The sequence below is a fragment of the Struthio camelus genome, chromosome 34, assembly GCF_040807025.1.
Source record: "Struthio camelus isolate bStrCam1 chromosome 34, bStrCam1.hap1, whole genome shotgun sequence".
Classification (NCBI taxonomy): Eukaryota; Metazoa; Chordata; class Aves; order Struthioniformes; family Struthionidae; genus Struthio; species Struthio camelus.
In genome coordinates this window covers 1,119,092-1,141,679 of record NC_090975.1, presented here as the reverse complement: position 1 = coordinate 1,141,679, position 22,588 = coordinate 1,119,092, and the positions used below count along the sequence as shown (strand labels likewise).

Here is a 22,588-nt window from a genome sequence, read left to right as displayed (position 1 = left end):
CTGCCCACCAGGACATGCTAGCAGGATGGGTTTGGGGGTCAGCGTGGGGGAAGCCCACTGTGAGGAGCGGAGGCAGCCAGAGGATTTTACCTGGGGTTTTGGAGTATCACAGTCTGCATATTGTTGGTGATCTCAGTGTTCACCCACTGGCAGATAACAATGTCTTTCATCTGCAGCTTGATGCCCTGTGCCATTGGGAGCTCTGTGCCTGAGGGGAAGCCTTACCACAGCTGTCAAGGACCATGTGGTGCTAGCAAAGTGCCCAGGAGCCCATGGGGTGGCTAAGGCACCGATGGAAGGCATAGATATGCAAATAAAAGTGGGAGGAGCTACCTCCCCACCAATGGAAGCCCTGCATGCTCATTGGGTGGCAACAGTCACTGACTGGCTTCTCTCCAAGTCTCAAAGTGTTCACATGAAGCAAGGTGATGGTTTTTGCCTGACTCTGCATGCCACTGTAGGCTTGATTGGCAAGGTATATAAAGATAATTGCATACAGGTAGATGCACATAAACACCCACCCATATATATGTATATATGTGTGTATATATGTGTATATATATATAAATATATAAAATGCATATTATATGTATGGAAATTGGTAAAGAAAGCATTGGTGGGAAACATACATGTGTACAGACATAGGGGTGTATGTGTGGGGGTGTGTATGTATGCACACTCTTATAGATACATATACTGTACATACACATATACTGTACATATACATATACTGTACATATACATATAGATGCATATGCATACTTATATCTGCATTCTGTCAATTTATGCAGTGGAAGTCATTGTTGTTATGGGACCAAAAGGCAGTCAAAGGGGGGATGACAGCACCATTTCATCAGGTATAAACATTTAGCAAACTCAGTAAGTGCTAAATGGCTTGGTGCCTTGTGTTGGTCATTAATGCACTGCAACTGAATCAGATGAGCTGGAAAAAGTCACTGGCCCCATGCTGGCTACAGCAGGACGAGGGCCTCTGCAGGACAGATGTTTTCAGTCATTGATTCTCCATGTGTCGTTGGTTTGCATCTGGGTTACCCTTTTAATCACAAGTTCCCCTCAAACCTGTCTCTGCAGAGGCACAGCAGTTTCACTGTGCCCCCTTGCCTACAGCAGCCCATCCCAAGCAGCTCCTCATCCCAGCCCGCAGACATGGACCATCTCCACAAATCAGTTGCTTTTTACCGGCCCTTAGCATCTGTGGCAAAGCAGCTCCCCAGGGCTGAGAGAAGCTTTCAGGGACTTTTTAAATCTGATGATGCCCATGGTCTGCAAAGCTAAGGGACAGTGTGCCACACTGATGTGCTCTGACTTGTCCCAGAGAGGCCAGATGCTCTGTGCACCTGGGGCCCTGCAAGATGTGGCCAGGCAGGAGGTGACACCACTTCTGGTCCTGAGGTGCCCAGGCTAACCATCACTTATTCCTGGCAGAAGAGAGACAGCTGATGTCCTGTGGACAGGAAAACTTGTACCAACTTGTTCCGCAGAGCCAATATCTGTCTGCCTGTTAGTGGCTAGCAGTTTCCCTCAGCATTTTTGCCCTGTTTGGGTTAAAAAGGCATTAAGAGCTACTGTGAGCATGTCAGGAAGGGCCAGTTTATTTTTATGTATATATCAAATATTAAAGGCATCTGGGATTTGAAGTCCTTCTCTGCACATGTTGTCCCCAGGGGCAAGGATGGAGGGAGAGGACCTTGCACCAAGGTGCTGCCTCATGAGGTGATATCAGGGAGGAAGCTGCAGTTGTCCTCCCGTCCTCCCTGGGGCTTATCCTGGAGCAGTGTAATTCCCTTGGCTTCCTGGGTGGCTTCATTTGGAGGCTCCTCTGTGGCCTCTGCCTTGGCTGTGTGGTGCTCACCTCCCTGGATCCATTGTGTCCCTTGGGAGTTCAGCTCCACCTCGTTGCCTGCAAAGCAGAATGGCATGGCGTGGGGGCATTCCCACTCATCAGGGAGCCTGGGTCCTACAGGACAGGGACCCTCTTTCCTAGGACAGAGTCGTGGGGTTGCACAAAGCTTTGGTGACCTGTCCCCAAAGTTGTCATTGGCGCAGAGTGTGAGGGACTGAACAACACATGGCTGCCTGCTGCAGGAAGGGGCAATGCCTCTGACCACACCGTGCTCAGCTCTCAGGGTGGGGGAAGGGGGCCTCTTACCTGGGTGGTGGAGGACTTTGTACCTCTTTCTCCTCCATTTCAGGAAGAGGACAGCCCCACTCAGCAGCACCAGAGTCAGCGATACCACCAGCCCCAGCAGCAGAGGCACTGACAGAGGGATGATGTAGCTGGACATGGCTGTACCTGGCAGAGAAAGTGAAGCAGTGAGCTCAGCACCTCCTTGCATGTCCCAGTGCTGCAGCCAAGCACCCACACCTGCAGTCCCTTCCTAGATCCCTGCCCAGCAGATGAAGGTCACTTTTAGTCCCATCCTCCAAAGATTAGTCCTCACCCCAGGACCCTTGGGCTGGCTCCATCCATCTTCTGGAGAGCCAAAACACAGCCTGCAGTGCTGCTGGGCTGGTACCTGGGGACAGCACTACCTGTGCACACCACGCCGGCGTCCTCCCCATGGTCACAGTTGTGCTCTCCCCATTCCTTGGTCCTGCACTCAGAGAGGGCAGCCTCCCTCCCGGTGCACTTGACATCATCCAGCCAGATGGGGTCAGCCCCTGGGCCAAATGCTGCTGACCCCAGGGCTGAGACGGCTGCCCCACAGCCCAGCTGCCGGCACACCACGTCGGCATACACCAGCTTCCAGTCATCATCACACACAGTTCCCCACCGCTGGGCATGCAGCACCTCTACTCGCCCCACGCAGCGGCTCGAACCATTCACCAGCCGGATGGTGGGGGCCTCTGCAACAGAAAGAAAACAATTAAGGGGCTGTTTCCTGCAGGGCTTTGAGGTATCAAAAGGGCTCAGAAAGAATGGCTGAGAGGCCACACAGAAAAAGTCTCCAGGACCTTTATGCTGCAGGCAGCATTGCTCTGAGCAGTGGGAACTGTGTAGGAGCCTCAAGTTGTACCCCAGAAAAGGGTTTCTGTGTTCCCTCTCATCTCTGGAGGCAGGACAGGCCAATCATTCCCTGGATTTTAAGTTCTCTTCCAGGAAGGCCTTGACAAAACAGAGCTCTTGACATTACAAAACGCTCATAATCTAGAAGTGCTTTTTTTGGCTCCAGCTATGTCCAGCAGAGACTCAACTCAGCTCTCAAAGGACACAGATCTTACAGTAAGTCCAGTGCCAACTGCTAGTTCTGTGCAAATGTCTTGGATTCCCCTCAAATGACATTCATGCTAAGGGAACTCATCTCTGGAAGTGCCTGTCTTTCTCCATAGGCCAGAGGGGGTGCCCAGGGTCTTAAATTTGTCAGTGGGAGAGGTGGGGGACCACTTTCCAGGATGTCCTAAAGGGCAACCTTGAAGGCAAAGAGAAGTTGTGGTGGCAGTTAGAAGGACATTGCAGGGAATCAGAGGCCATCACTAAGGTCACTCCCAGCCCTGCAGAAAGATCTGCTCCAGGGGAACTTGGCTCCTGTACACAGCCAGGACACCGACAGCTGAGACCTCTCAACCTACAGTCCCTCCAGTCCCGGGAGCAGTGAGGTCTCTGGTCCCCTTGCTAGGATGTGCCATGCCTGGACCTGGGGGCACTCAGCACCTTAGCAGCTGCAACTTCTGTCTCAGGAGGGGCATTTCACTGTGTAAGACCACCAGCAACTGCCCTGGCTCTACTTGCTGAATGTGTATTACCTGAGCATACCACACTGGCATCTTCCCTGTGGGTACATCCATGGCTCCCCCATGGCTTGGCTGCGCACTTGGAGAGCACATCTTCTGTTCCAGTGCAGTCCAACTCGTCCATCCAGATGGGGTCGTGACCTTGCCCAAACTGTGCCTGCCCAGGGGCCGAGATGGCTGGGCCACAGCCCAGCTGCCTGCACACCACCTCTGCCTCCTCCATGCCCCAGCCGTGGTCACACACACTGCCCCACCGCCGCTCATGCAGCACCTCGACCCTCCCCATACAGGGACTGGAGCCGTTCACCAGCCGGAGCTCAGTTGGGTCTGAAAGGGGTTAGAGAGAGAAGCACTGGGAGGAATATCTGCATTTGCCCAGGGTCTACCACGCACTGTGGAAGAAGGTCTGGGCTTCTCCTTCCCACGTGCGTAAGGCCTGCTGTCTGATTTGGGAGTTGCTAGGGCCTTTGGGAACAACCAGCAGGCATTCACCAAGGGCAAATCATGCCTGCCCATTGTGATTGCCATTGGTGATGAGTTGAGTAGCTATGTGGGGAAGGTGAGAGCAGTGGATGTTGTGTACCTTGACTTTAGCAAGGCTTTTGACACTGACTCTCATAGTATTGTTAGCGATAAACTGGGAATATATGGACTGGAGAAGTGGATGGTTAGGAGGGTGGGAAATTGACTGGATTGCTGGCCTGAAAAGAGGGTCAAAATCCATCTGGTGGCCAGTTACTAGTAGCATCGCTCAAGGGCGTGATGCTCGGGCCAAGGCTGTTTAATGTTCTTTACTAATGAGCCCAACAACAGGACAATGTTCACTCTTGACAGGTTCAAAGATGATTCCAAGTTGGGTTTTGCACCAGTGCTGTGCTAGGGCCCCTTTGCAGCACCAGCCTGCTCCTGCTTCTCCTGGCATAGGATCAGCAGAGACTCAGAGGAGAGGGTGGACCCCTACCACCACTCTCCCATCCTCCATCACACTGTTGCCCACAGCCTGGTAAGGAGTTTACACCAAAGAGGGTTACCTGAGCACTCAACGCTGACATCTTCTCTGTGATGGCATGGCTGAACTCCCCATGGTGTGCCCGGACACTCAGAGAGTGTGGCTTCTGTCCCCAGGCAACTGAGATTCACCAGCCAGATGGGACCCTGTCCTTGTCCAAAGTGAGCCTTGCTGGGAGCTGAGAGTGCCAGCCCACAGCCCAACTCCCGGCACAGCACTTCTGCGTCCTGCACATCCCAGCCCTCAGCACACATGCTGCCCCATGTCTGGTTGTGCAGCACCTCGACTCTCCCCATGCAGGGACTGGAGCCATTCACCAGCTGGAGTTCTGGGGTGAAAGAGACAGACACCCACTGAAATGTAAATACAGAACTAGAAGAGACTCCAGTGCCCCTGCACCAGTGTCAGGAGGCCTTAGAAAATCATCATGTCCTGCATGGGTGGTCAAGGGTGAAGCTACCTCCGGACCCAATTACACCACTTATCTGAGGTGCCTGCAGTTCATGGCCATGATCAATAACACATGGGCAGGTTAGAGGACTAAGAGTCCATCTCCTGCCAAAGTGACATTCATCCCAATAGGAGCCGGAGCCCTATGTGACACCACTCCTGATACTTCAAAGCATGCTGTGGCAGGGCCGTGGGGTGGGGGAACAGGGCAGTTTGCCATTAGCACACAACCCTACAGCCTCACTCCTGCAGCTCGACACATACCATGCCTATAGGAACTGCCCTGTATGTTGCGGTGAGCACAGCCACAGTTGGGGAACCATCTGAAAACTCCTTCTGCACAGACCTGCTAGGGCTTTATGGGAGACTTGGAGGAGTTACAGATAGCAAGAGAAGAGTCTGTCCACCTGCTCTCTCTAAACTCCCAGCACCACTGGACTTTCCAATTTGCAATAGGGGACAAGGACTAGCACTGTTTATGCATACTGCCACCTGCTCCTCCTGGCATCAGACTTCCTGCAATGCATCAGGTCTCTGCACTGAACAAGCAGGAAGAGCTCGCTGAAATGGATCATGCACCACCTTGCATGTAAAGCATGCCCGACAGGCAAGGAGGTGTGCCAAGAAGCAGGGTACCTGAGCAGACCACAGCGGCATTTTCCCTGTGGGCACAGGCGTGGGATCCCCAGGAACCAGCTGGGCACTCAGAGAGGGTGTCTTCCATCCCAGAGCAGTTCACACCCTCCAGCCAGAGCAGTCCTCGCCAAAAGTGGGATACTTTGGGAGCTGAGAGAGCCAGCCCACAGCCCAGCTCCCGGCACAGCACTTCAGCATCCTGCATGTCCCAGCCCTCAGCACATACATTGCCCCATGTCTGGTTGTGCAGCACCTCGACTCTGCCTGTGCAGGGACTGGAGCCATTCACCAGCCGGAGGGCAGGTGGCTCTGAAACAGGGAAAAAAAAGAAGAGAGAAAGCACTTGAGATGTTCCTGAGCATCTGATCAGGATGGACCCTTGGGAGATAACTACTGCCAAAGCCACAAGCCTTGCAGAAGGACCAGATCTCCATGAAGAGACCAGCCTTGCTGACAGCCTGCTCTCCTGGAAGAGGAAAGGCAGATAAGGAATCCTGCTGAGCCATGCCGGTCCAAAGTTGAGGGAAAGGACTGTACATCCTGGGCTGAAGTGCTCTCTATGCCAACAATGCAAAAATAACCTACTGTGTGTGCCTGTGGGTGCCCTGCAGGAGCAAGCCAAAGGGCACCAGGAGCAAGGGGTGGTAGCTGTGTACAGGGCACTTTGTGCAGTGGATGCTATCCATGGACTAACTTCAAAAAATGCATTCTCTGCCCTGAAGGTGATAGAGAAGAAAAAGGATGGGGTAGCTGTGCTCCTGAGGGAACAGAAGATGCAAAGACATCTCCAAGACACTCATGAGAAATAGCCAGACCCGGGAGAGTGGGGAGAGGAAAAGAAAACTGGCATCTGGCAACTTGTCTGGGCTCTTTCCACCACCATGGGAGTGAAACAGGCCCCTCTAGGGCAATATGCATCGCACCACTTTGTGTAGGATCAGACCAGACTGACTCTGCAAGTGCCAGTTCCTCGCATGGGTGCTGAAGACTGCTGTCTTGCTGGGCCCAGCTACAGAGAGCAAAACCCCAGGGACGGGAGCCTGTGCATGAGGCTCAGTACTGGGCACTCCCCAGAGCACTGAATGCCTCTGGGTATAAAGCTTCCTGGAGCCACAGCCTCTGCCCTGGGAGGGTGGTTTGACCCCAGACCCAGCCCTGTTCTCCCAGGGTGGTGAAGGACGTGGTATACAGGAGGTGTCCTGCACTGAGCTGGCATGGGGAGGTCAGCAGTGGCCGGCAGCAGCTGGCAACACCCATTGCTGAACCACCACCTTCCCCTTCCCTGACCAGCACCCCTCAGAAATGCAGGGAAATGGCACAGACAAGGGTTACCTGCACACACAACGCTGGCTTCCTCCCCGTGGCTGCAGTTATGAGCTCCCCAAGGCTCGGCACGGCATTCGGAGAGGGCAGCTTCCCTCCCTGTGCAGTGAACTCTGTCCAGCCAGAAGGGACCATATCCCTGCCCAAAGCGAGCCGAGCCGGGGGCAGACAGCGCCGCCCCGCAGCCCAGGTACCAGCACACCACCTCCGCATCCAGCAGGTCCCAGTCGTTGTCACAGACGCTGCCCCAGCGCTGGTCGTGCAGCACCTCCACCCTCCCCGAGCAGCGCCCGGAGCCGTTCACCAGCCGTACCTCAGTGGGATCTGAAATGGGAAAGGCACTGGAGCAGATGTGGACGCACTCACGGCAGTATACAGCCAGGCCGGGCATCTCTGACCATGAGGATGCCATGAGGAGCAGGGACAGCCTTCCATGGCCACAGCACTCCAAAGGTAGGGTTCCGTGTCTGACACATCTCCAGGCATCTGGTGGGGAGCTCTCCAAGAGCAGGGGCTTCCCTAATGTCCCCTTAACCATCAGCAGGGAGGCATGGGCATGTCTGTAGGGCAATTCAGGTCCTTCTTAGAAGATGCCTGATGCATGCCCATAGGACCATGCCCTTTCACTGGGTGAGACGAGCCTCCACATCACCTCTGGCCCCATAAGACCCTGGCATGGAGCAGAGCACCCTGGGGGCAGAAGGTCTGCAGCCCTCTTGGTGCAAAAGCAGGGTCCAGCATGACAAAGGTCTCCAGCATGCCAGCTAGGGTGGAGAACTCTCTGCCTCAAGGCTCCTTTCTGCCAGGCCACAGGCAATGCTCTGGAGCAGCAGGGACAGCAGTGCCTCAGGGCTGGGAACTTGTCTAGTATGTGACCCAAATCCTCAGGTGCCAGAGTCCTGGGGTTGTTGCTGGCAGGGAGTGGAGAATCACCAGTTGACCCCCCCTCCTTCTCCCAAAGACACTGATGGGGAAGAGTGGAAGAGTACAGCCTTGCCATGCAGATCAGCCCTGCACAGCATAATTCATGCAACAAGTTCAGGAGAGGCCCAGAGAGAGAAAGAGAGAACCCTGTAGAAAGTGCAGACCCACCCCCCAGCACGCACTGGTCCCCCTTTTCTTGAACTGCAGGGACAAAAATGCAGGTTACCTGAGCACACCACAGCAGCGTCTTCTGCGTGGCTGCAAGTATGGACGCCCCAGGGCCTGGCACGGCACTCGGAGAGGGCCCCTTCTGTCCCGGTACAGCTCACCCCGTCCAGCCAGATGGGATCACGCCCTCGGCCAAAGCGAGCCGAGCCGGGGGCGGACAGCGCCGCCCCGCAGCCCAGCTCCCGGCACACCACCTCCGCGTCCAGCAGGTCCCAGCCATCGTCGCAGACGCTGCCCCAGCGCTGGTCGTGCAGCACCTCCACCCGTCCCGAGCAGCGCCCGGAGCCGTTCACCAGCCGCACCTCACTCGGCTCTGCAGGAGGCACACGTGCAAAGGCCAAGGTGACCCAGCGGCCACAGACGTTTCCTTTCTCTTCCTGCCCCCACATTGACCGATGCAGCTCTCCCCACACCTGGGAGGTGCAGCGGGAGACGAGCGGGGCACAAATGCAAACAGATGTGCCAAACGGGCCCATGCAGCCTGGTGGGGGAGCGGGCACTTCTGGCAGGAGCTTGGGTGGGACCAGAAGAAGGGCTGCTCCCAGCTCTGCCCCACGTTACGGTGAGGCCAGCACCGTTGGGCACCAGCTCCTCACCCTGCACAGCCAGCAAGATCATGGCTGCAGGGACCCTGCTAGGCACCATGATGGATGTGCAAATGGGGACCAGCTTCCCCTTGGAACCAATCCTTTGCACACCATACTTTCACAGCATGCCTGGCTGTGGTGTTCCCACTGCTCCAAAGGACTGGGGACCCTCCCACAGTTGCCAGCTGCCTTTCCCGAAGACCAGTATTATAATGGCAAATGGGACAGAGAAGGAGGTACCTGCACACACCACGCTGGCATCCTTTCGGTGGCTGCAGTGATGGACTCCCCATGGCTTGGCCCTGCATGCAGCCAGGGTAGCCTCTGTCCCTTGGCATTGCACCTCGGTCAGCCAGATGGAGCCAGATCCTCTCCCAAACTCCGCTGAGCCATTGGCTGAGGTTGCAGCCCCACAGCCCAGCTGCCAGCAGACCACCTCCGCATCTGGCAGGTCCCAGCCATCATCGCACACCGTCCCCCACTGCTCATTGTGCAGCACCTCCACTCTCCCAGCGCATGGACCCGACCCGTTCACCAGTCGTAGTTGGGGCGGCTCTGAAACAAGGGAGCATGGACAGCCCAGAGCAAGGGGGGGCATGGGGATGAGGGACATGTACACAGCTCAGCATGTTGGAGCTGCAATGTGAAGCAGGGGACTTTGAGGGGGTGGGGAACCCCTCCATTTTTCCCAGATGTTTCTGACTGTGCTAGCCATGTTTCCAGCCTGGAGCCTTCCTGCCTGTCCCAGGCATGGGGCTGGCCCCATACCCATGAGCCAGGATGAGGGGCACTTGGCCAGCAAAGAGCCCAGAAAAAAATGTGTCCTGTAAAGGGAAACACTCCCAGAGCTGTGCCCAGCTGAGTCCTTGTCTTCAGGGACTTGTGCACATGGCAGCACTCAACCCAGCCCCAAACGTGGATGAGAGCAAGGACAGCCCTGGGCAGAAGGAATATCTCTATGGCACTTTCTGGTGACCCAGACAACAGTGGTCAGGGGAATGCTCTGCTTTAGTGTGAGATGGTATCCGTGGTTCAAGGAAATAGGGATTCCAGTGAAGAATTGCTTGACTGGTGACTCTGGAGGATACACCACACAGATGGCAGCATGTGGAGGATGCACTGTGAGAGTGGGCAGAGTATGAAGGATGTACCAAGTGTAGTCGATACTGGATGCACTGGAGAAGAGGACAGCATGTGGAGGATGCATCAGAGAAAGGTCAGACTCATGAAGGATGTAGCAGGGGACTGGGCATGCAGCATGTAGCAGAGGACACATGCAAGAGAGACACACAGCAGGCTCTGCAATATCCACAATGAAGTAGGTGAGCTGATTCCTCCTAGAGGTGGTGGAGAGGAGTCCACATCAAGGCTTTTCCCTGCTGTTGCAGAAATGCATCTGCTTTACCCCTTGCACTCCCCATCCTTGACTGTCATGGTTGGGAAGGCCAGGAGCACTCAGGGCATCACTGGGGCTGCCCAGCAGCTGATGGGAGTGGAGATCCCCAGGGCAGTCTGCTGGCATCTCATGGTCCTACATCATGGTTCTCATGCAATTACACACTTTCCTCCCTGACTGAGCCATCTGACCTCATCGGCAATGACAGACCATCCCCAGAGCTGCCAATTGGTTGATGTTGGCTTGACTCTTATCTATCCTTGGTCAAACCAACACTGCTATCCCGTGGTCAATCAATATCCGATGTACTTTTACAATTTTGCTTGTGTTGCCAGGAGAATTTCATGAGCAAAAGCAGTGCTCAGTGAAGTCAGGCTAAGCAGTTAGATAGGTATGACTTGCTTTGGAAGAGAGGTCATCATTGCCCCTCCATAGCTGCCCACATTGTGTCTCTCTTGCATGTCCCTGGCCCCATGCAAGATGACTCAGTGCTTGTGTAGCTGGTGAAATGCCACAGATGGCTTTACTACATTTACTGCTGTTTACCTTAAAGACCTCCATTATGAGCAGATCAGCCCAGCCTCCTGCCTGCCCCCAACAGCATGACCTTGACACTGCTGTGAATGTAATGAGAATGATGGTTACCTGCACACTTCACGTCGGCATCTTCCCTGTGGTGGCAGTCATTGACTTGCAGGGCGCTGCACTCCATCAGGGACCCCTCTGTCCCTGAACAGTGCACTGAACTGAGTCTAAAAGGATTGGATCTTTGCCCAGACTGAGCTGAGCTTGAGGCCAGCAGGGCCATGCCACAACCCAGCTGCCGGCACACCACAGCAGCATCCAGGAGATCCCAGCCGTCATTGCACACCGTGCCCCACAGCTGCTTGATGAACACCTCTACCCGCCCTGCACAGCGGCTGGAGCCATTTGCTAGTCGCAGCAGAGCTGGGTCTGGAAGGAAGAGAGGTAGGGACATGTAAAGAGGAAACCGCTGTTCCCAGATTACTATGAAGAAGAGTGCAGAGAGCCAAATGGAGTGCCCTGGTCCTGTCTGGTTTTGCTCTGGCAGTCACTCAGATGGAGGAACGGCGATGAAGCTAAAAAAAATCCCTTTCTGTAGTCCTTGCCTGGGTACACTGGGAGAAGGATGGCTGCTGCCCTCCCCACCCCTATGGTGTGGTGCAACAGGGCTGCTTGTGGCTGGGTGGCAGCTGCTGAACATCTGGAAACCAGAACAACCCATCAGCAGCAACCAAGAGGGGAACAGCCACCCTTTCTGGGGTGTTTGTGACTTGATTAGTCACAGTGGAATCAAGGGTTCAGCTTACAGGCTGAGACACCCAGGTTTAGGAGTGCACAGCCATAGGGCTATGGATCCATGTTCAAACCTGCTTAGGCACCCCTTCGGTATCTGAGACATTCACGTGTGTTTCAGCTCACTATAAGCCTGCATTTGGTCACCTGAATTACTGTCAGACACCCATGTGCAAATGTCACAGGGATCCTGGGACACCTTGAATGTTCTTGGACACCTGTGCCTAGGTGAATCCTGCTCCAAGCCCAAAGACATGGGCATGGGGGGAACCCCTGCATTTAGGTACCCTACAGCTCACCTGAGGCTCTGGTAAGTGGCAGATTGCAGGGGCTGCAAACGATAAATGGTGCTAAATTTTCTAAGTAAACCCCTAGTTTCATCAAGAGACAGTTATTATTCACTCTGGTGCTGCAAGGTGGACACTGAATATATATATATACACAGTGTAGAGCTATAATGCACTAAATATGCATATATATGTATATATACATATACACACAGTATATGTGCATATACTATAGTAGGTAAACATAGTTTTATGCTACATATTTAATAGCAATATTAAAGTGAAAGGTATGTTGATAGTCCAAGTATTTGTTCAGTATGATATTCTGATTCAGGCTTGTAGGGTCCTGTGAAGACAGAGACACTGCCTTCCTGAGGATCAGGTAAGCTGCCACTACCCAAAGGCTTACAGTCAGCTCTGGCAAAGGGATATGAGCAAAGCATATTTGGGACAATGCACATTAGGCACTAATGAGGGTTTTCTAAGCACACAACACCATTATCTTTCCTGTGGCTACAGTGCTGGGTTCCTTGGCCCTTTAATGCTCTTTGGAAGGAAGGATCTCCTCTCACAATGTCACTGAATAGTTGAGGCTCACAATGTCACTGAATAGTTGAGGCTGGAAATGAGCCCTGGTTGTCTCTGGCTCAGCCCCCCCTCCTCAAAGCAATTTCTGCTAGATCAGGTGTCTCAAATTTGTCCAGTTGAGGTTTGGATAATCCAAGGATGGCAATCCCACAGCCTCTCTGGGCCCCTATCCTAGGGTCTGACCACCCTCATAGAGGAAATGTTCCTCCTACTCTCTGAAGGGAATTTCTGCTCTTCCAACATATGCCTGCTGCCTCTTATCCTGTCACTGTGCACCTCTGAGGAGAGCCTATCTCTCTTCTCAGCATCCTCCCATCAGGTAGCTGCAGACAGCAATAAGGTCTCTCGTCTTCCCCAAGCTGAACAAAGCCAGCTCTCTCAGCCTCTGCATATTTCATGTTCTCCAGCCCCTGGCCATCTTAATGGACTCTGCTAGACTCGCCCCAGTATGTCAATGTCTTGCACTGGGGAGCTCCAAATTGATCATAGTACTCTAGACATGGTCTCAGATGTGTCAAAGAGAGGAGAAGAACCCCTTCCCTTGACCTGCAGGCTGCACTCCTGCTAATACAGCCCAGGTTGCAGTTGACCTTTCCCGAAAGGGTACTCTCTTGACTCCTGGTCAACGTCTTGTTCACCAGGACTCCCAGCTCCTTTTCCGCAAAGCTACTTTCTATCCAGTCACCTATGCAGCCTGTCCTGTTACACAGCTTTTGCATTCCAGGGGCAAAACTTTGCATTTGCCTTGGCTGAACTTCCTGAGGTTCCTCAGACCATTTCTCCAGGTTGTTGAGGTCCCTCTGCATAGCTGCCCTGCTCTCCAGTGTATAGATTGCTCTACCTAATTTGGTATCACCCACAAATTTGATGAGAATGCACTCTGCCCCAAGTCATTAATAAAGATATTAAACAGTCTTGGACCAGCATCAACTCCTGAGAGACATTGCTAGTAACCAGCTGCCAGATGGACTTCATACCCCTGACCAGATCACCTTTTGAGCCCAATGGTCCAGTCAATTTTCTACCTCCCTTATCATCCACTTATCCAGTTGATATCTTATCCAGTCGATATCTTGACCAGTTTGGCTATAAGGATACTATAGGAGATGGTGAAAAAGGCCCTGCTAAAGGCAAGGTACACAATACCATCCACACAGCCAGTCGGCTCATCACAGAAGGCAAGCACCATGGTCAGGCATGAATTGCCTTTGACAAATTTCTGCTGGCCATTCCCAGTGTCTTTCTTGTCCTTCTTTTAACTGGAAATAACTTCCAAGAGCTATGTAATCTTCTCAGGGACTTAGATGCTGCATAACATTCCCGGAGAACGAGGTGAGGCTGACCAGCTTGTAGTTCCCCTAATCCTCCTCATTGCTCTCCTTTTAAGATGATGAGATTTCTGCTTTTTTTTTTTTTTTTAAATCATGACCTTTCAAAGATGGAGATGCTCAAGGCACCAGACCCTGGAGTTACCACCACAGTCCTAAGGCCCAACTGCCTACACAACCCTTCTGCATTTTATGCATCCCCAACTTTTGTCACACTGCATTCTTCATTGCTGCAAACGGGACACCTCGAGTCTCTTGCATATATACTGCCTGTCTGCATATATACTGCTTGCATTAGACACAGCTGGAGATCACAGAGCAGTGGATCTAGTGCCCACTGCACAATGTGGCTTTGCACTGTTGTGCCTCAAATTGTCCAAATAAAATGAATGTGGGACTGACTCAGGAACACCCTGGCTTTCCCTCCCTGAAAGGACCATCAAGGTCTGCCTGATGCCAAACTGCTGCAATTGAATTTGATGGCATTGCTTTGTTTCTCCTCTGCCCAATCTTACTGAGGCATGCATCATGCCCACTCTTGGCATTGCTGCAAGGTGGAGATGAGTCCTAAGAGTGGAGCTGCCTTGTCGCTGTACCTCACCAAGAGATTCCATCAGTTCCAGTGGAAATTGCCCCTTGTGTATAGCAAATCAAATCCTATTGATAAATTACAGATAGGGAAGGCAGGGTTTCTAAATCAAACCAGATTCTCACATGGTCTCTTGAAAACTCCAGGAATGCATGGATAACAGTGGATATACCTCATTTACAGTTTCCACTGTCTTCACCACAGCACTCCTGGCTCAGCTGGACATGCCCCTTCTTCCTTTGGGAAGACATTTGGCTAAGACCTCCATTCGTGTTCTGCCTCCATCTCTGCTTCCCCTTGATGTCTTCCAGCTGAGTACTGCATTTAAACCAATCATCTTTCCCATTCTAAACACCCTACAGGAAACCATGAACAAAGAGCTATTCACTGTGATGGTACAAATCATACTGGAATCTCCCAGTACTGGGTTCCTCTCCCAGTGCAATGCCATGGAGCAAAATTTCACTCATCACAAGGGCCTCCAGTCTTGGCCCCTGCCGGGTAGCAGGGATGGGGAAAATGTCACTCCCTGTTCATTTCAAACCCATAAGGGGGCTGTGGCCGCTCTCCCAAAGGCAGCCGCTAGCTTTGGCCCTCATGCAGAGGACCTAATGGGAAGTGTTTTGCTGGAAGAAATGCATCTAAAAGGTCAGTTATGAGGAGGTCAGGTTTGTCACCTTCCGTCCCCAGGGACTTCTTTCATTGCTCCCTGCCTGGGTCCGGCTGGGCTGGCATAGTCATGCCTGCACAGGGACATTTGGACACTGGGGATACCTGCCCTGAGCTGTGCCTGAGGTCTTGCCTCCATGGGAGGATCTGATTCCCCAGCTACAACTGCAGTTAAATGCAGGCTCTGAGCTCCTGGACAGATGCCTGATTCCCCTCCACTGTGCATGGGGCTGGGTGTGCAAGAGGAGCCTGGATCCTGCCCCTAACTACCCCATGCAGGATGCATCCATCCCTTCTTGTCCAGGACCCCCAGACATGCCCCTAGCTAGGGACTACCCTCTGTCCCATAATGCAATGGTGGAAGGGCTGACAAGAAGTGGCAGAGGGAGCTGGGCTGGTTTAGCCTGGCTAAGACGAGGCAAAGGGCCACCCCAGAACAGCCCATGACTGTGAGAAGGGCAGTTACAAAGATGATGAAGCCAAACATGTCCTGTGGTGCCAGGTGATGTAACAAGAGGCAGTGGCCATGAATTGCAGTTGGGGGGATTCAGGTTGGAGAATGGGGAACTTCCCCAGGATGATGGTGCAGCCCTGGAATAAGTCCCCAGAGAGGTCATGGGGGTCTCCATCCTTGGAGGTGTCCAAAACTTGGCAGAATGAAGCCACAGCTACCCTGACCTCATGCTAGATGAGTAGTCCTGCTGCAAGTGGGAGGTTGGATAGAAGAGCCCCAAAGTTGCCTCTCACCAGCACTAGAGCTGGAGGGTTAAGCAGTGACCAGACCCAAATTTGGACCTGAACTATACTTTGCAAGATTACATGGGCTTTGTCCTGATCTCCTCACTCAGTAGATGAGATAACAGTAGGCTGCACACAGTGAATCACCAGCCATCCCTGTGTACCACTCACCACAATTAATACTGACCTGCCACCAGCACTCCAGGGAAGGAAGCTGCAAGAAAGGAAACGTAGGCTGTAAGTCTCTATCCCTAGAGCTTGGTAAAGTCTGGACACTGGGCATTAACTCACTCACAAGTTATCCAACAAGAAGTAACGCAGAGCAAGCTACTTTGTGGCCCTGGCTGCAGTGGATTTGGGACCGAATTGCATTTTCAGGCTATCATGGGCTGTAGAAATGATCTTACTAGCTTTCTAGATGGAAAGAATTCCATTTACAGTCCCAACAGGGGTAGTTGCTTCTCCTCTTTGCATTAATTTGTATGTGGAAAAACATGTGCATATACACATTACTTAAGGGCTTGTTTTGCAGTTATTTTTTAGGTCACGTTCAACTATTTCATGGATGCCTGTTGTCCCTTAGCCACAGCTTAGAGAACTCCAGACTAGATGCTCTGTTGACGTGTTTCACAGGCCATTCATTAATGTCTCAAGAATCAGGGATATACAGAAACTAGCTGAGAGAAGGTGGTGGAGAGAGAGGTTCCCTTTGGCTAGGAAATAGAGGTAAATAGGACTTGCTAATAATGGGGAAACCATCCAAAATGCAAACAAAAAACCTTGCTGCACATTGCAATTCATGGTATTGCATCACACAGCCAAATAACCAAAGTCTTGTGCAAGGGTCTGGATATTCAGCAATTTTTCTTTCTAGGGACTTTGGATAGAATTTAAAGTATGAATCATTTATAGCTAGAGAAACTTATATGGAGATGTATAAGCGTGTAGGGGTTCATATACAAATAAGGCATCTAAATTCCCATGATAATTTATGGAAATTTAGGTTATAACTCATCTGACCACACTTGGATATCTAGACACAGAATCTAAATACCTGGAGCTGTTGGCTGTGACATAGGACAGAGGGGTGACTTGTGCCTTTCCAGGCTGGTATCTGGAAACCAGCTGAACACGGCACTGAATCCAACCACAAATCTCTCTGCAACCAGCAGTGAGTGCAAGGGGATGACTCATTCTAGGCACATGCGGACAGTGCCCTGGATTACCAGACCCCTGCACCAGAGAATACTGTGGCGGTCTTACTTATCTGAGACAGAAGTTAAGCCATCTTCGTGTCCCATTAATTTTCTCCCTTGTTCCTGGGTAGAAGAGCCTTAAGCTCCATTGTGGCATGGGTAGCTCTGGTTACCCCATTCTCCATCAAGATCGTTTTGAGATTAATGATAGTTTTCAATGATGTATGTTTATTTGGGGCTCTGCATTTGCTCTTCAAAATGTCAGCATATTGACATTATGCAGCCCTCAGGGATTTTCCCCTGAAAAACACTGTTAATGGCTGTGGCCATTTATGTTACTATTTGGGGTGAAAATAGCCTTTAGGAATTTGCATAATCTCAGAAAAGATAGGACAAGGCTAGCAGCTGCCTGTTCATAGTCCTGTGGTCTTAGAGAGACCACAGTATGCCCTAGAGGCCCTGAAGGAGACACAGTTCACTGCTGCAGGGAAATCTGAAAGAGAGGGAAAAAGCCACTCACCCCAGAGCCCTGCTAAGAGGACAAAGGTCCTTGTGATACTGGGTCCAGCACAGTTAGCTAGGCAGCCCTTGCAGCTATCGCAGACCCTGTAGGGGAACAGGATATAGGGCAAATCTCTCCTTGCATTGACCCCATGCCTTCATCTGCTTGTCCTTCGGCATCTCTGAGACTGAGCCTCCGTGGGCCTCCTGCAGCAACGCCTTCCCAGGTGCTCCTCACTGCAATGATGTTTCAGAGATGCAGAAACATATCTCTCTGGTGCCTTATTAATTATACCACAGAGAAAGTAACATGGCTCTGATGAGTGAGATGTCTCCATGTCCTGGGACAGGAAGGCATGGGGAAGAGTGACCCCCCAGGACCATTTGCAGAGGACAGTGAAAGGGACTGCAAAGACAGGCAGGTTAGAAGATAGCAGCACAGATTTTTCCAAAAGGTAAGTTTAAAAACATGCAGCTTTTGCATAGACTGAAGTCAAGTCAAATAAATGTTGCCCTGAACCCTGTAGCCATGCACTCACATGGGCTTTGTGACTCCAGCAGTCCACTGTTCATATTTGCTCAGTTTTTAGAGGAAGCAGCAGTGGAGACCAGGCAGAAAACCCTGGGATGTCTCCAATGGCCCTGGACATCCATGTTATAAACTGGACTGCACCTCTGGCTACAATGGGAGCTGAGTTATCTTTCTTACAAAGAGACCCTACACTTCCACTCCCAGATTTAGGTGCTTTAGCTCTCAGTCTATTATGGACAAAATTCCCAGTACTCATTATTGTAAAGGAAAGCCAGAAAATGTGAGTGAGATTCTGGGGCTACAGCAGCACAGTGCTCAGAATACCCCCAAAAGCCAATAAAATGTTAATTTTACTAGGAAAAGAATAAAGACCTGATTTATGCCACTGTGTAACTCCAGAGTTCAGCCACAATTTGAATACAGTATTCTGGCCTGATCTTGTCTCAAAAAGGGTACAGCATTTCTAGAAATGGTACAGAAGAAGGCAACACAGTAGGTCTATACAAGGAACAACTAAGTAAGCTAGGATTTTGTGGTAGACTGAGGACTATGGCAGAGGCAGAGACCATCATGAGCATCCCTGAAAGATTAGATAGGAATGAGATGTCCATTCTTCCAGCACAAGAACCATGCCCACCAAACTTGGCAAGCAGCAATCAAAGAAGCAGAAGGAGGCAGCTCTTTGCACTTTGATTGGTTGAGCTGTGGGACTCCTGGTTCCAAGATGTGGAGGATGCTAAAAGCTCAGATGAGTCTGAAGGGAGATGGGAGGAGTCTGCAGAGCAGAAATCTATGCAGAACTCACTCCTGGATCAGGAAGACCCTGATAATTGGAAGCTGGAAGAGCATCTGGGGGGAGTTCCATATATGCTTGCTTTGTATTTATACTCTTCCATAGGCATTGGGTTTGGGTCATTGACAGTGGTTGGATATAGGTCTAGAGACCACCCAGAACAGTTTATGTTCCCATTATAGTCACTGGAGAGAAAGAGGCTTTTTCAGAGGACAGTTAATGTCTTCGGAAATGTTAGGTCAGGTGAGCATTTCAGACCCTGCAGAAGAAAGCTGGAGGGAGGAACATACTCTGCCCTGAGCACTTGGATAACTCTTCCAGCTCCTGTCCCTCTCCAGGGCCTGATCTTTAGCCTTCCCGTGTTTGTACAGGGTACAATGCCAGCAGCGTGGAGCTGTTTTGAGGTAGAGGAGAAGAGCGCTGCAGGAGTTAATGGAAAGGGTGGGGATGGGAGAGGGGAAGCAGAGCAGAGGGACAGAGCCTGCAGGACAGAGTTACGGTAGGGCTGGCAAGAAGCCTGAGGCCAGTGGAGTCAGGCAGTAAACACAGCTGGGGAGGGTAGTGGGGACAGGACTCTTTACCTGGGGTGCCGGAGGGTCATCCCTGAAATGCTGGTCATCCAGAATCCTGTGCACGACTGACCTCAGCCAAGTCCACCAGGTATTTGATGCTCACTCCGTGGGTGCTTTGCTCTGGGGGTGGTCCCCGGGGACACCAGGCAGATGGAGGGAGTGGCCGTGACACTGAGGAACAGTGAAGGCACAGTTGTGGGGGCAGCAACATGTAAATGAGAGTGGGGGGAGCTGCCTCACACCAATGCAGAGCCACAAAGCGATGCTGGACTTCTGTCGGCTCCTCCCTGCTCTTCTGAGGTCAGGAAATGGCTGCTCCCAACTGGGGACGGAAAACCTGGTCCCACAGGGAAGCAAAGTCCTGGCAAAGATTTGCCGGGAGGTTTTGATCCTGATCCTCTGTGCTGTGACCTGTGAAAGGCATTTATATCCCCACACTGTGGAGGGAGAGATGTTTGGGACCATGTGGGTCATTCACTGTGGTCCCACAGTGAGTCACCTCTTCTTCTCACTGGAGATGGCAGACAGCAACTGCTACCATCTGTTCATCCATCCTCATGTATCCTGGGCTCTCCTCTCTCTAATAAGTCACCCAAAGAAGACAGAAGGTTTGAGACAGCAGAACTGCAATGCTAGGTCTCCTTGCTCTTGGAGTGACAATGCAACTGCCCATCTTTGTTCCTTGCATCAGATAATTTTGCCCCCTGCTTCCCATCACACCTAATGTCTGCAGGGTTCAGTATTGCAGCGCCCAAGGTGAGATTTGTTTTGCCTCAGCATCCAAATCCTTACTAGTTCAGCCCATGGGTAATACACGTTGTGATGAACTGGGCTCTGTCCACAGCAGAAATGTGGGTGAACAGGCATATCTGCATCGCTGTGGCTGCATGTTTGGTCCTGTACGTGGCTTGTTGTGCGCCCCTTGCACCACTAGAATAAGCTATGCTAGTGTTCGGAGTGAGCAGGTCTTTGGTATTGGAAAGGGTCTGGGATGCTGTTTGCTTTCTGGCTGTTGTCCAGACTCCAGTGTATTTTTGAGGCGGGACAGTTCCTCTGTTGTGCCACAGGAAAACACTAAAAGGAAGCAAAACAAAACTGAAAGAGCTTTCTGTGGTCACACTCAATATGGGAAGCCTTTTGCTTTGCTGGCAGCTGATGCAGATCCGTAAGAGAGATGCTGTGCTTTTTCAAGGAGACAGGTGACCTGGTTCCTAGCATCTCTCTGTTTCTCTGCTGCAGGGAAGAAGTCAGAGTTGGCCCATGTCCGGAAGGATGCATGACCAGATGAAGACGCCTGTCCCCTGTATTCTTCCCAGATCCAGACTTTGTTCCACTCCTGCCTGCAGGGTGGATGTCTGTAGTGGATGTCTGCAGCTTTCCAGACTTTGCTTTCCAGGCATCTTATTACCCCATTGCTTTTTTGGCTCTGTCCTGGGGAAAAAAGTCATTAAGGCAGGGAGAAGGCAAAGAAATCGCTGTGTGGGTGGGAAAAAAGGGAAGATGTGCAGAGTGAGGCTGGATATTAATGAGGTGGAGAGAGGCAGATTTCTGGGAACAGTGAGTGCCGGAGGTGAGGGGGCCAGAACTGGGGAGCCAGATGAAAATTTGTGAAGATAATGGAAATGCTAGGGTTTAAAGATTGCATCATTTAGTTTAAAACTAGTGAACTGGAGGGGAAGACAAGCAGAGACCCCTCCTGACTGTGAATGCCAACCTGATCCAAAGGTGTCCAGAGCTATCTAGATGTATCAGGGGTCAGATGTAGGACTCAAAACCAGCAGGTGACCTGCCATGAACCTTCCTGATCCTGACCTTCTCATGGTCCAGGAGATCGACAGTACTCCACTCCTGCATTCCAAGGCATTTATGCTGTCTGTACATGGAGGAACTCAGCTTACTTCACTGTACAGGGGTTTCTCTGGATGTGGATAAGGCTCTACTCTTACTCCTCCTGTGGGGGAAGGTGAAGACCCCTGCAGAGATGTAATTCAACTCAGAAACTTATCCTGGAGCCTGGCCAGGGTGGTAGGAGCTTGGTGGGGATGGTGGAGAGCATGACAGGTTGAGACTCAAGTCTGGGCTTCACTTTCATTAGATATTCAAAACCTGCCTAGATAGGTCCTTGTGCAATGTGATCTAAGGTGGAAGTCAGCCCTTAGACAGGCCTTGGGGTACCCACCTGGCCCCTAAGTGCTACTGAAAAGGTCATGAGTCTCTAGTAGGTCTTATATGATATTTGCCAGCCCCATGTCGGTGTTAGACACTCAAGAGCAGGCAGCCCACATGGCACTAGGTCCCGGTGTGTATGTAGCTAAATTGCACCATGAAGGTGTTGAAGGGGTTTTTAGGAGGTGCTGGAAACTCCAGGGTTGGTTATAACAGACTATGTGGCAGAAAATATGGCCATGCAAGGTGAGACAACAGACCACATGCTTTGGGGGCTGGTGGGGTGGGAAAGAGAGGACTCCCTTCCCACGGTTGGACCATGGATGCTCCCGCTATTGCAGTGCAATTTGTGGCTGTCAAGCCTCACTCTTTTTTCTCCTGCTTCCTTTATGTGATTTCCCCTTTCTCCTTTTAGGCACTCCCCCTCCCATCCAGCAGTGAGCCTCACTGCCTGTTCCTTTCATGGGGAAGATGCAGGTGGGAGCTGTCCCTGGTGGGAGCACAGGAGAAGAGATAGTGGGGAAGGGCTGCATGTAAGCCAGGGCACAAATGTTTGGGCAGCTGTTTCAATTTGGGGAGAAAAGAGCACCCTGTTTTCTCCACCTGTGCTGAACATGGGAAAAGGATGAGAAGGGATGTGCAGAGGTCTGCAGGAGGCTGGACAGGGCTGAGCTAGGGTAGTGATGAATTGTATGAAGATATGGAGCAGGGAAACTGGGAGCAGCATGGTGAAGAAGAAGAGGATGGGTTCCCCAGTGTGGATGTTGATAGTTTGAGCATTGGCGGTTAAAGCAGTTGTGGCCAGTGAAGGCAACTCCACCTCTACCGTGACCCTGAGCACTGGAATGCCATATGGGTGATGGAGACATAGGGTGCTGGTGTCCATGGCATTGGGGCAGGTTCTCACCTGCACCCTCAGCATCCAAGAAGCAGAGACCCTATGAGAAGAGGCACCCAGAAGCAGCAGGAGATGGGAGAAGGCCCATCCCTTTCCTGGCCATTGTTG

General features: G+C 51.7%; 1 protein-coding gene across 4 annotated transcripts; it reads right to left on the bottom strand.

Annotated features, from left to right (window-relative positions):
• Window positions 1-1,612: 1,612 nt before the first annotated feature.
• On the bottom strand, window positions 1,613-19,650 carry LOC104145346 (deleted in malignant brain tumors 1 protein-like). Of its 4 annotated transcripts, XM_068923462.1 has the most exons (13): window positions 19,426-19,647; window positions 17,539-17,624; window positions 16,010-16,036; window positions 10,952-11,260; window positions 9,151-9,465; window positions 8,322-8,636; window positions 7,181-7,495; window positions 5,849-6,157; window positions 4,785-5,090; window positions 3,766-4,080; window positions 2,554-2,868; window positions 2,171-2,314; window positions 1,613-1,921 (listed from the first exon to the last, which is right to left on the bottom strand). In XM_068923462.1, exons 1-13 carry the CDS (start codon window positions 19,461-19,463, stop codon window positions 1,728-1,730), a joined length of 2,988 nt encoding a protein of 995 aa, XP_068779563.1. In that variant the 5' UTR covers window positions 19,464-19,647; the 3' UTR covers window positions 1,613-1,727. The 4 variants fall into 4 exon arrangements, with proteins under 4 accessions (XP_068779563.1, XP_068779562.1, XP_068779564.1 ...); XM_068923461.1 differs by having other exon boundaries at window positions 1,613-2,314; window positions 19,426-19,650; XM_068923463.1 differs by lacking the exons at window positions 10,952-11,260; window positions 17,539-17,624; window positions 19,426-19,647 and having other exon boundaries at window positions 1,613-2,314; window positions 9,151-10,923; window positions 16,010-16,027.
• Between the last annotated feature and the right edge of the window lie 2,938 nt (window positions 19,651-22,588).